This window comes from Brachycentrus maculatus, unplaced genomic scaffold, assembly GCF_059751285.1.
Source record: "Brachycentrus maculatus isolate JH-2025_06_01 unplaced genomic scaffold, ASM5975128v1 h1tg000109l, whole genome shotgun sequence".
In the NCBI taxonomy this organism is placed as follows: Eukaryota; Metazoa; Arthropoda; class Insecta; order Trichoptera; family Brachycentridae; genus Brachycentrus; species Brachycentrus maculatus.
In genome coordinates, this window is record NW_028280862.1 from 76,004 (window position 1) to 89,383 (window position 13,380).

The 13,380-nt window shown below is 35.7% G+C and overlaps 2 protein-coding genes across 2 annotated transcripts in view; one reads left to right on the forward strand and one right to left on the reverse strand.

Annotated features, from left to right (window-relative positions):
• The first annotated feature begins 220 nt into the window (after positions 1 to 220).
• On the forward strand, positions 221 to 3,048 carry LOC148310048 (uncharacterized). The gene is made up of 4 exons (XM_088259082.1): positions 221 to 282; positions 858 to 1,045; positions 2,045 to 2,202; positions 2,894 to 3,048. Exons 1-3 carry the CDS (start codon positions 268 to 270, stop codon positions 2,190 to 2,192), a joined length of 351 nt encoding a protein of 116 aa, XP_088115208.1. The 5' UTR covers positions 221 to 267; the 3' UTR covers positions 2,193 to 2,202; positions 2,894 to 3,048.
• A 2,673-nt stretch (positions 3,049 to 5,721) lies between these two features.
• LOC148310049 (angiotensin-converting enzyme-like) overlaps positions 5,722 to 13,380 on the reverse strand; it is a 28,133-nt gene continuing 20,474 nt past the window's right edge. The window contains exons 11-16 of the mRNA XM_088259078.1: positions 12,019 to 12,103; positions 10,923 to 11,016; positions 8,873 to 8,947; positions 8,643 to 8,717; positions 7,081 to 7,214; positions 5,722 to 6,026 (exon numbers count right to left, since the gene is read on the reverse strand). Coding sequence (XP_088115204.1) covers positions 5,741 to 6,026; positions 7,081 to 7,214; positions 8,643 to 8,717; positions 8,873 to 8,947; positions 10,923 to 11,016; positions 12,019 to 12,103 — 749 coding nt within the window. The 3' untranslated portion in view covers positions 5,722 to 5,740. The remainder of the gene's footprint in view (positions 6,027 to 7,080; positions 7,215 to 8,642; positions 8,718 to 8,872; positions 8,948 to 10,922; positions 11,017 to 12,018; positions 12,104 to 13,380) is intronic.

A 13,380-nucleotide genomic window follows, 5' to 3' on the forward strand; every position in this document is an offset into this window, starting at 1 on the left:
TTTTCAGTGTGATTTTTTTCACAGGCCAGAATGCCATCTCGGTAATTTTGATAGTACTCATAAGTATGCATAAGTTATAATTGATAATCGGCTATGCTTAGTCTCGCATAACTGAATATCAATATTGTTTACATCGAACAAGGTACGTATAATAGAAGGCGGTGGAGGCTGTTGGTATATATAGGGACAAATGAGATCGATCGATTCAGTGTCGGTTGACATTTTGATTCGAGTGTCGTTGATTTAGTGCCCAAAGCAGAAATCAAGATGAACACAAAAGTCGTAAGTCGTGTTTGCCCCATCTGTGTTTTAAATGGACCATTTTCAGACGGGAGCAATATTTAATTTAACATACTTAACTTATAAAGGATTGTATTAGAACCGTTTAGCGTTTATAACAGCCGATATAATCTATATTTTCATTCATCATTTTTGTTAGTAAAATACAACTTAATAGACTCAAAAAATCTGTGGTTGATTTAAAATTAATACATAAATTAAAATGGAGTTCTACAAATTAAACGCCAAATCAATAAATAAGTTATTTTCATATTATTCCTTGACATCTCATCAAAGGTGAAGAAGAATATGGAAGTCTGGGCATTTACGGGGCTGACGACCGTCATAGGCCGGTTTAAGTGATCACTTTACACACGTGTAACATTCGCCAATTCCACATATTATTGACAACCACACTACTCAAATTCTTGGAAGTTCTATATATATGAAGCAATTTAGAAACCTTGATTTGATGAGATGTCAAAGAATAATATGTAATTTTAGATAATCCAGATTTTGCGAACAAGTATTTGGACACACTCAAAATTTTATAAGTGTAATTTTCATGATTTTTTCAGGCATTCCTCTTCTTCTTCGTCTCGTGCGCCTGGGCAAGGGAGTACCCGGCTGGCCTGTTCCCCGCCCTCTGCCCAGACTACCCCAACTGCGACAACGAACTGCTCGCGAGGCATTTTGCCGATGGACAACCCAAGCCTCTAGCTTACAATGCCCTACCAGAAGCGCCCCTTCTCTTCAGAGCAGCTGAGTAAGTATATAGTATATATATATATATATATATATATATATATATATATATATATATATATATATATATATATATATATATATATATATATAAGTGTATTTTTTGCATTTTAAAGAAATTGTTTTGTTTAATTATTTTTTTAAATATACTGAATATTTTTCAAATGGAGAAAAAACATTCAGGTTTTACCTAAAAAGATCTGTTGCACAGTAAAAAGTTCAATAAGTGGCTTGATATTTTTTTTTAAATACATTTCATTATATTTTTAAATTTTAAAAACAATCTCCTGAAAAATCAAGGTTTTTGGTTGATGACGTTGTTGAAAGGAGTGAGCGATATGTATATAGGTACTAGTATGTTTATATACAGGGTTTTTTAAACGAAAGGTTCCGAACTCACTTCAAGTCAAGCTTTTTACTTTTAAAAAAATGTTTTCAAATATCATTTATATGTATTACAATACCATATTTGGTCATTTTGACGAATTATATAAATACAGATTGTAATTACGTAAGCACATATTCATATCATAAAATTCACGTGTCGCTTCTTGAGTGAGTTTGTGGCAACATCTATGGTTGATTTGAGTAAGTTTTTTATGAAGCAGATACCTATATTTTATTTTTTATTTTACTGACATTTCTTGTTGGAACTGCATTTTATAGAATAAAATAACAACTATGTATGTAGTTTTTTCCACATCCATTTTATTTGACCAGCAACCGTAACCGACATACCAGTCTGATGATGTCAGTTACGACAAAACCCGGTTGCTGATCAAATAAAAATAATGTGAAAAAAACTACATACTTAGTTGTTATTACATTCTACATTTTATTAAATATATAATTTGACCAGTTATCTCTAACTCACAACATAATAAGTGCGTCCAAAACCTTGTCCACAAATCTGGGTTCCTGCAATAAACAAGACGGCATGTGCGCTTCTTCAGGACGGCAGATCTTGCTACTAAGTTTTGTCTGTGTGTTCTCTTCCCAGATATCCCGCGGGAGTGTCGGCGGCCTCCTGCCCCAACTACCCGTTCTGCAACATCGCGTCTGGAGCGGAACCTCTTCCCGGGTTCACATCCCGGCTGTATCCTGCGGGAGTAGCCGCAGCTGCCTGCCCTAACTATCCCTACTGCTGAACCACGCCAGGTATTACTTGCCATTACTTGTATTACTTGCATTACTTGTATTACTTGCCATTACTTGTATAACTTGTCATTACTTGTATTACTTGCCATTACTTGTATTACTTGCCATTACTTGTATTACTTGCTATTACTTGTATTACTTGTCATTACTTGTATTACTTGCCATTACTTGTATTATTTGCCCCATTTCACTGTTGCAAACAGAACGTAGCAAATCACATTATTTTTAAACTTTGTACATACATAAGTCACATATATGTATAATATTCCCGATGAGTAATTTCCATTGTGTGCCTCCGTGGTGTAATGGCTAGCACCCTCGGCTACCGCACTAGAGGTCCCGGGTTCGATTCCCAAAGGGGTGTGAAATAAATATAAGTGATTTTTTCACGGGTATTTACAGGGCTTACGACTTGTCATTGGCTAGTTTGAGTAATTATTTTATGCATGTGTAACATTTTCCATTCCCCATGATTGACAACCACGCTACTGCTGAAGTTATTTGGAGCCCGTATACCGCATAATTTACACGTCATTTCGTGTGTGAGTTCTTGGCAGCATCTATGATTGATTTGAGTAAGCTTTTTTACTAAGCAGAGACCCTTATTTTTTAATATATGCAAGATCCTTTCCGAATTATTTCACATACTAAGAGACGCCTGAAATCATGATTTGAAATTCGATTTTTCCAGAAACCGTGCAACAACTTTGAACCGGATCACTGCTGCATATGGAATTCTCAAGGACGAAGATATATATATATATATATATATATATATATATATATATATATATATATATATATATATATATATATATATATATATACATGTATATTATTTTTAAATATTTTAAGGTCGTACTGACACTGCCATATTAAGTATATATAAATGTAATTATTTTTATATTAAAAATATATATTTTCATATAATTTTTTTATATTTTTTTAATTTTCTTGAATAAAAGAATGTGATATCTCAAAAACGCAGTTTTATTTCAAGTATTATTTATACTAAGTATTACATTATGATTTATATATATATTTTTTGACATTTGATTTAATTTTCACTCTTTTTATCAGAAAAGCGTAAGAAAGCTTGTATTTAAAAATCAATTTAAAATTAAATTAAAAATGAATTTAAAAATTAATGAAGAGGAATTAAGTTGTGACATTGTGGTAGGTAATCGAATCTAGATCTACCCACCAACCACACAACCACAATCCGACCGCAAAATTAGGAATAATGGGTGAGGAAAAAAAAACAAATTCGACACCGCTAATTCAGCTTTATGTTACACAAAATTTGTACAATTTCATACAACATCTAGAACAATCTTATGCCTTAACTTATTCTAACTAAGAGATCTCAATTGAGTTAGTTAGGTTCTTATTCATACATAAAACTACTAAAAGACAAGAAAATAACTTGATAGTGACAGCTACAAAGGAAAGTGGTCCCTGAGGTATATAGTGGGTGTAAAGCTTCTTCTTCTTCTTCTTTTTCTAGATCCTAAGGATCTGTTTGTGCCTCCGCATGTCGCTCTTGGGATGTCGACTCCCAGCTGTCTTTCCATCTTTTCGGAGGTCTGCCTGGGGGTCTGCGTCCTTCAGGGATTCCTTTAAGAGCGATACGTGGAAGTCTGTCATCTGACATTCTGTTTACATGATCATTCCAGTATCGCCTTCGTTGTCGTCCCCATCTCACGACATCCTCCGTCTTACACATGCTCCGGATGTCGGTATTTCTTACTCGGTCTCGCAATGTGTTTCCGGTTATGGATCGGAGAGTCTTCATCTGGGAGGTTCCAAGTCGAGATTTTGTTCTGGAAGTATCTGCTCTTGCCTCAATCCCATAAGTGGCTATTGGTCGAACAAATGTTTTGTATATTTTCAATTTACTTTCTATTCTCATGTGTTTGTTCCATGAACTAGATGATAAATAATAATAACAAATTGTTCAAAGATAATCTATATAAAAATTGCATTTATGACAGGGACCGTGGCGTAGTTGAGTAGACACTCGACTGCGAAAATGGAGTCACAGGTTCGATTCTCACCAAGTGCAAAATAAATTCACGAAGGATTTATTTTCAATTGGTCTGGGTGTTTGTTATGTGTTTTTCACATTTAACTTCACTATCCTAAGAAGCATCATACCTGCAGACAGGCCTTTGAAAGTAGAGGCTTTGTGGGTGAATCATTTAAAAAAAAAGTACTTCATTTATATGTACCTACAGTTATTTTTTGACATCTCATCAAAGATGAAGAAGAATATGGAAGTCTGGGCATTTACGGGGCTGACGACCATCATAGGCTGGTTTAAGTAATCACTTCACACACGTGTAACATTCACCAATTCTACCAATTATTGACAACCGCACTACTCAAAAAATCTTCTTTGATGAAATGTCAAATAATAATATGAAAACAACTCCTGTTATGGGAGATAATCCAGATTTTGTGAACAAGTATTTGGACACACTTAAAATGTTGTATATGTACAGTATTTCAAATGCTACTACTCCTGAGAAAGAAAAATCCTGGGTCCTGGTATAAATTCAGATTGAAAAAGGGATCTGAACAGCTAACAAACATTATTTACCATTGTTGGGTAATATATCGCTCACTCCTTTCAAGAACGTCATAAATCAAAAAACATGATTTTTCAGCAGAACGTTTTTAAAGTTTAAAAATATAATTCAATGTATTAAAAATAAATATCAAGCCACTTGTTGAACTTTTTACTGTGCAACAGATCTTTTTAGGTAAAACCTGAAGGTTTTTTCTCCATTTGAAAAATATTAAGTATATTTAAAAACAATGGTCAAACAAGACTTTTTCTTCAAAATGCAAAAACAACACTTTCTGCCGTGTAGCGGGTAAATATTAAGTTAAAAATATGCATCTTTTGCTGAGATATAGTATATTTTCTGGGCATTCAGAAAACATGCGCAAATGAAAATTGACGATTTTTGATTTATGACGTTCTTGAAAGGAGCGAGCGATATATCCAAAATAAAACAAGGTTTGTTGGATTGAATTTTACATTTATTTATGTATATGTTAATATTTGACGCGTTTCGACTTCTTAGGACATTATCGAACACATTGAGTGTTTGATAATGTCCCAAGAAGACGAAACGCGTCACTTATTAACATATACAAAAATAAATGTAGAATTTAATCCAACAAACCTTGTTTTATTTTAGATATATAAAAAATAAAACCCTTATCCGCACCCCAATGGTGCATAGGGCACTGCTTCATATAAACGCAGTGTTATCTCGATCGTTGACACATGAAGGAAAGGTGATCAGCCCTCCGCTTCAGGTACCAGTCCAGGCTAATATTGTATAAATATTACAGTGAAAAAATTACTTATATTTAGTTGACCACCCCTGGGAATTGAACCCGGGACCTCCCGAACGGTGGCCGATCGTGCTGACCATTACACTACGGAGGCGGACATACTTTTAGATATACTACCCAACAATTTAATATGGAGTTCTACCAACTGTCTCCAGTTACAATAAATTATTTACCATATTTTAAACAAAACTAAAATAACCGCAAAAGATAACAAAACATTTCGACCAATATCTGAGACTGTTCCACAATTTCTGAATGGCGAAAACAGCGCCATATCTTCGTAGTTTGTATTCCATCCAATTATTGGCTCATCCCGATTCTGGACTCTTAGCCACAGCTCCAGAGGCTTGAAGTACTTGACCAAGGACTCCGGGGATATTCTGCTCGATTTTCCCCTGGTCAATTTTCGTATCACTTCCGAAGTTGGTTTCGAAGCACCCATCTGCATCACCTCACTGAAACCAAAATGTTTGGATTTTTCAAAAATAAAGAAAACCACTAAAGGAATCCCTCAAGGCTTTGGTTTGGTGCTTTTTCTGCTTTTGTGATTTTTTTATCATTAAATAAAAATAGCCCCAAAAGATAATTACTTACTTTACTTTTTACTTATAACCCTTATCCGCACCCCATGGTGCATAGGGCACTGCATCGAATTGACGCAGTGTTTTTTTGATCATTACTTACATGAAGGCAAGGTGTTCACTCTTGCGCTTCAGGAACCAGTCCAGGGTAATATTAAATAAATATTACAGTGTAAAATCACATATATTTATTTTCACCCCCCCTGGGAATCGAACCCGGGACCTTCAGCACGGTAGCTAAACACGCTGACCATTACACCACGGAGGGGGACAAAAAAGATAATACAATATTGATAATGCTTATCTCAGCCTTGCATTATTTCCTTATTTCATCATTCGAACATATATCAAACATCGTTTTGCCACACATTCGTCTGAGGGATCGCATTTCGACTGCATTCAGTCTGCTTTCATTATTGATAAAATTAACAAAGGTGTGTTGAGATGGTTTGGACATGTGGAACGTATGAGTGAGGAAAGAACGGTTAAACAAATTTATGAGGCGAATGTAGTTGGAAAAAGAAGAAGAGGAAGACCGAGGAAAACTTGGCACAAGTATCAGGTATGTCAAATACTTGAAAGCGGCCGGGTCAGGAGTCGTAATAATCGTCGGGTATGTATGAGGAGATGCATGAATGTAGAAGAGGCAAAGAATGTTTGCAAAGACAGAGTGGTGTGGCGTTCGATTCTCTCTCCCTACCCCTGCGTGGAAGCAGCGTGATGGTTAGTTAGTTAGTTAGATAATACAATATTCATATAGCTGTCTCAACTTGACTGGTTTCTCAAAAATCTTGGTTTTTAAACCTTCTTTTAAGGGACAGAAGAGTTGTTCTAGATGGCGCAGAATCGACAAACCTTTGCCAGAGTAATCCCAAGCATTGAGTAGACCTGACAAGACACAAGTAGAATAAGAAGATAAAGGTATTACCTCAAAATTCTGCCAGCTTCTCGACTTCTGTGGAGGTCGCATTCGTGTAGAGGACCCACGTGTCCAGCAGCCTGACACAGCTGGTCGAATATTTGAAATTCCAACACAGTAGCAAAGAAGTATTTAATGTATTCCTGAAAATGAAATGTGATTTCATTAATTGATTCCACAATCAGTTGCGGTAATAGCTATCTATTTTCATTCAAATTCCACTTGGTAAATACCACTATCTCTTATTATTCTGGTTTTTTTATTTATTATGAATTGATCTTTTTTCCTTGCTAATAATTTACAAGAGATATACAACAATATCAAAATATCGGTCTGTATTCGCAGTATTTGTACTTAACGCAAACAATGCCATGTTCTCTCCGATTCCGCGGCTTCACATGTTAGCCAATGCTTTTGGTAGTATAGATTTATTTAATATATTGTTATCCACCTTGCAGTCTGTACTTTCTCGGCATTCTTCTCCATGTTATAATGGATAAATGTAAACGTTGTGTTTCACTCTCTCTCGCTGCTCGCTGATAGCGTGTAAAGGAGACATGTATTTACCAGTGCTTACTATTTGTTATTTTATTATTATTTTATGTGTAAGACTTTTCGTTTCTCTATTAGTGTATTCATTCAAACCCTTATCCGCACCCCAATGGTGCATAGGGCACTGCATCATACAAACGCAATGTTATCTTGATCGTTAACACATGAAGGAAAGGTGATCAGCCTTTCGCTTCAGGTACCAGTCCAGGGTAATATGGAATAAATATTAGAGTTAAAAAATCACTTATATTTATTTGACCCCCCTGGGAATCGAACCCGGGACCTCCAGAACGGTAGCCGAGTGTGCTGACCATTACACTACGGAGGCAGACAATTAGTGTATTCATTAGTGTATTTTTATATTGGATACTGTATATTTGTATTATGTTAAAGGCTTTAGCCGTTCAATTAATAAATAAATAAATATAACAAACAATAAATCTCCATACCCCTTCTTCTCATATCTATTGCGACCAGTGTTGCATTCCAGATCATTTTCTAAGCCCAAATTAAAGAAATATTATTATTATTATTAAACCATATCCGCTCCCTAGGTAGAGCATATAGAGTCCACAATCTGTCTCCAGGCTTTTCTGTCGGCAGCCAGCTCCCTTGCATCCTCCCAAGTCAGATTTGCGTCCCGAAGTTCTGACGAGAACTGCCGACGAATTGTCAGCAGTGGTCGTCCTGGGCAGCGCGAACCTGATGCCTTGTAAAAAAGGCAAGCTTGATTACAAGCTTGCCTTTTCTGAAGCCTTGCCAAGCCAACTGAATCGCCTTTTCTTGACGACAGTTGTGACCAAGATTTGCTGCGTCCTACGCCTTATCTCTTCATTTCTCACAAAGTCAAACCACCGCACGCCTAAAATTCTCCGCACACACCTATTCTCAAAGCTTAGTACACGACTGCTCTGGGCCCTTGCAAGGTGCCATGTTTCAAAGAAATATAATAATATTAAATAATATATACAAAATTGCATCTGGCTAATACATTTTACTAGCTGATTATGAATTCTTACCTGATCCGAAATGATGTGATATTTTGATCCTGGATCGAAGTCAGCCTCTGATCTTGGTACTGGTGGAATTATTCCCTTAAATATAAAATAAATATATGGTCAATCATTGACAAATACCCTTTTTTCAAATTGTCTGGTGAGTGTATGATTTTTTCATGAATTGGAGTTATTAAAAAGACGTGTAAATAAATAAATCATTACATTAAACAGTGCTGGTAAAAAAGAATCACCTGATATCTCAGTTTTAACTCCCACCATCTTGAATTCATATTCTTCACTCCATCTTCGAAAACCTGCCATCTCCACTGGAAAGTATTTGATACAATGAACAAAAATATTAGATCCAAAATATGGTATATAGTAATAAACATTATTCTGGGTAGATCAAGAGTTATACAATTTTTATAAAAACGGTCAGGTTGGAACCTGTTTACGTCCATACACGTAGGTACCATTGAAATATTAAGCTAAAAGCTTGGATCATCTTGGTCTACAGTAATTCTTCTTCTTCTTCTCTTTCTTTTTTGTGGATCCTAAGGGCGCATGTCCACTACCCGGAATTACACGGAATTTTACCGTTCGGCACATCAGTTAGCGTTTTAAAACGATGATTGGCTTGGATTGGCTTGTGCTTTTGTCCATCTTTCTTCGGATTGGTGCTCTTATTCGGCGCGGGAATACGTTGCGCGTTAATTTGATCACGCTAAACTGTCGTAGTCGTTTTCGTTTTTCAAAACCGGACGGTGAAATCCCGTGTAGTGGAAAAACGCCCTAAGGATCTGTTTGTGCCTCCGCTTGTCGCTCTTGGGATGTTGACTCCCAGCTATCTTTCTACCTTTTCGGAGTTCTGCCTGGGGGTCTGCGTCCCTCAGGGTTACCTTGAAGGGCGATACGTGGAAGTCTGTCTTCTGATATTCTGTTTACATGTTCATTCCGGTATCGCCTTCGTTATCATCTCCACCTCACAATATCATCCGTCTTATACATGCTCCGGATATAAGTGTTTCTTACTCGGTCTCGCAATGTGTTACCGTTTATAGATCAGATATAGTCTACAGTGCAATTTTACTAAAACTACATTGAAACAATACTATCCGCCGCCTGTATACTTGAATATATATATTTTCTTAAATTATAAAATACCGTCCGCCTCCGTAGTGTAATGGTCAGCACGCTCGGCTACCGTTCTGGAGGTCCCGGGTTCGATTCCCAGGGGGGTGTCAAATAAATATAAGTGATTTTTTCACTGTAATATTTATTCAATATTACCCTGGACTGGTACCTGAAGCGGAGGGCTGATCACCTTTCCTTCGTGTGTAAACGATCAAGATAACTCTGCGTTTATATGACGCAGTGCCCTATGAACCATTGGGGTGCGGATTAGGGTTTTATTATTTATTATTATTATTTATTATTATAAAATACAATATAAAGGCCAATTTATTTAGTAAAACGTCCTATTTGATGTGTAAGGCATCCATTTTGGTTTGTAAATCTGCCAATTTGAGGTGATCAATCTGTATATCGTGGATTTACAGGCAAAAAACGCCAACTCGAAAATATGCAATGTTGACTCCATGATTCAGTATTACATATAAAGTTTTCAACGTTCTAGTAGTTCTTTTAAAGTAGTTTGAAATGTCATATATATGTGGTTTTAAAAGTAAATTCAGCTTTACGTTTAATAGCGGGTATTTCATTAACGCTAAAAGCTTTAAATAATAGGGATTATTTAAAGCTTTTAGCGTCATTCCCACTTTTATTGTCCTTTTTAGAAAGTCGAGGGACTCGTCACGTGTTGTCCGGCTTTAGATGCGTTCCCATGGCCATCATAAATCGGTACAGCATTTTATGATTCCCTATCCTAAAGGAAGAGGGCTTTTTAACATAGTCTAATTTGGTACTTCGTGAGAGCCGGGTGTAACATAACTTAACAGAGCTGTTTGGAAGCACATGAGTATTGACTGCCGTATTGTTGTTTTTAAATAAACATATATATAAATAGTCGATACTGTGTTATTATTTAATACTCGCTTCAGTCCAACCTGCCTCCTGACAAAAAAGGGGACTAAAGTGTCCTGTTTAATAGGGACTTCATCGAGTGTCACAAAGTGTCATCGCGCACGAGCACGCGACGCGTCCGTCATAACATTACAAAACAGGGATTTTAAAGTTAACGTTTTTTGCCAGTATATCAATCATATGTTTTTTTCGACACAGCAAAATAATGGTTTAATTCCTGGTCCACTTATATTTATGATAACAAAAATTATTTCTTACTTGGTCCACAAGAAACGCGAATGGAAGATAGGCCACCTTTTCCAAAGCCATCGTCAACAAGAAGTTCATAGTCACTTCATAGCTATCTGTAGTCCTGTATTGGAGAAAAATCAAGATAACTACATTATAGATTTAGATAGAGCTGTAGAAGAGGTCCTCAACCAACATTTCAAGATTTAACTATACATTATATTATCAAATATTATTTAAATTCACATACAAATCCATTTCTAACATATGTACTAGTACTTATGTATTTCAAATCATGTCTAAAATGTTTACCATAACTTCCACCCACCATTCACACCCGTAGATGGAAGCATCTGTAGCTTCCGAAACTAGTCGTAGCAATATAATACTCATGTGGTAAAGAACAAGCATTTTATTTATAATTTAACCTCTAAGCTGCTCGATTTCGAGTGTCAAACTTTCCGTCCCGTGCTGGATTATTTTACATTACAATATTTTTGACAAAAAAAGCATATTTTTGTCTATTTTTTGTAGTGAAACTTTCGGATATCCATCATAGATGTTCACAGTACACAATGCACTTTACTTATTATGTTTTTATGGTGTATTTACACAAAAATATTAACATTTACGGACTCGCGGCCTGGTATGGCAGCTGTATAGAAGACGCGGCTGTCGTATCTGCGGAGCACGAGCCGACCGGAAGTATTCACGATAAAGTTGACACTAAATTAAAATAATTTTGATATTTTATGACAATAAATCAAAGAGAACTAATTCCATGCCTCGAACTAAATTTAAGTGCAAAAAATTATCCATAGGTGTTGATATAAGTACGTAAAGTTGAAAAACGACTATGCATGCGATCCGCAGTCAACGGTACTTCTATAAAAAACGACAATAGATGCGATCCGCAGCTTACGGGTTAAGCAATTTTTTTATAAAACTAAATATTTTATATTCTGAATTGATTACAAAGAAACCTATCCACATAATCAAATTATTATTACAGTAAAAAAAATTACACGGTGTCATGCGGAACACTTCTACCGTAAAAATGGAGTGTTCAGTGTAAGTCTACATGAAATTGTAACCATCCTGTACATAAAGTTGTAGTTTTTTTTACCTGTTATTATAAAGTCCAATCCTTTGAAGGTGCGGCACATTGTAGACGGAGAGAGTCATTGCATTCGCAATGGCTTCATGAAACGCTGAAACAGATTTAACAAAACCAATATTATTTAACAGAATGCGAGATAAACGTACATGATGAATGCCTGAAACAAATGCATAAGTATGGTATATCGCTCACTCCTTTCAAGAACGTCATAAATCAATAAAACTAGATTTTTCGGGAGAACGTTTTTAAAGTTAAAAATATAATATTATACAATGTTTTAAAAATAAATATCAAGCCACTTTTTTAACTTTTTACTGTGCAACAGATCTTTTTAGGTAAAGTCTGAAGGTTTTTTCTCCATTTGAAAAATATTTAGTGTATTTAAAAAAAATTATAAAATAATACATTTTCTTCAAAATGCAACAACACTTTCTGCCCTGTAGCGGGTAAATATTAAGTAAAAAATATGCCTCTTTTGCTGGGATATAGTACATTTTCTTGGCATTCCGAAAACATATATAACAGAAAATTTACAATTTTTGATTCATGACATTCTTGAAAGGAGTGGGCGATATATGCATATGTTACATTCCTGGCTCCATCTCAACTTTCATCTTTGTAAACTGTTGATGTCAGCTCTCCTCGTCCTCAGGTTGTATGTCTTTCTATCTTGGTAATGTCACTAAATCCAAGCCTTCAAATCATGTTATCTTTCTGCAGCATCCAGGAACTCTTTTGTCTTCCTCTAGATGTCTTTCGAAGAAGATCCATGGCGCCTAGTTCACAATATGTTCGGGTTCTCTGCGTCCTATGTACCCATACTGTCTCAATTGCCTTTCCTCTACCTTACTATTAATGCCTGTTACAGCCAGACTTCCTCGAATGCGTGAACTCTTTGTATGTAAGGGACACTTCAGCTGACCACCTGAGCATTCGCATTTCGGCAGTTTTTAGTAATCTAGATAAGGATTTATATGTCGTCCAGCATTCGGAGCGATAGAGATATGCATTACATGCACACATGAACAGTGTAATACTACAATAGTTACACCGTTCCTCTCCAAAAAAGTGACTTAACTCTTGTACTTGGTGAGGGACTTACACTCAATGTTTACTGTTTATACTTATGAATAATAAAATAGTTTTTTTTTTACAACATTTTGAGTGTGTCCAAATACTTGTTCACAAATCTGGATTATCTCCAATTATAGGAGTATTTTCACATTATTTTTTCATGAAAATCAGCCCCGTAAATGCCCAGACTTCCATATTCTTCTTCATCTTTGATGAGATGTTAAAAATAATAGTTTTTTTTTCCAATTAATATGTCGCTCACTCCTTTCAAGAACGTCATAAATCAAAATACTT

Excerpts from the sequence above, each read along its gene's own strand:
- LOC148310048 (XM_088259082.1), top strand. Across the intron at positions 1,046-2,044 it reads CTTCTCTTCAGAGCAGCTGA|ATATCCCGCGGGAGTGTCGG; the intron begins GTAAGTATATAG and ends TTCTCTTCCCAG.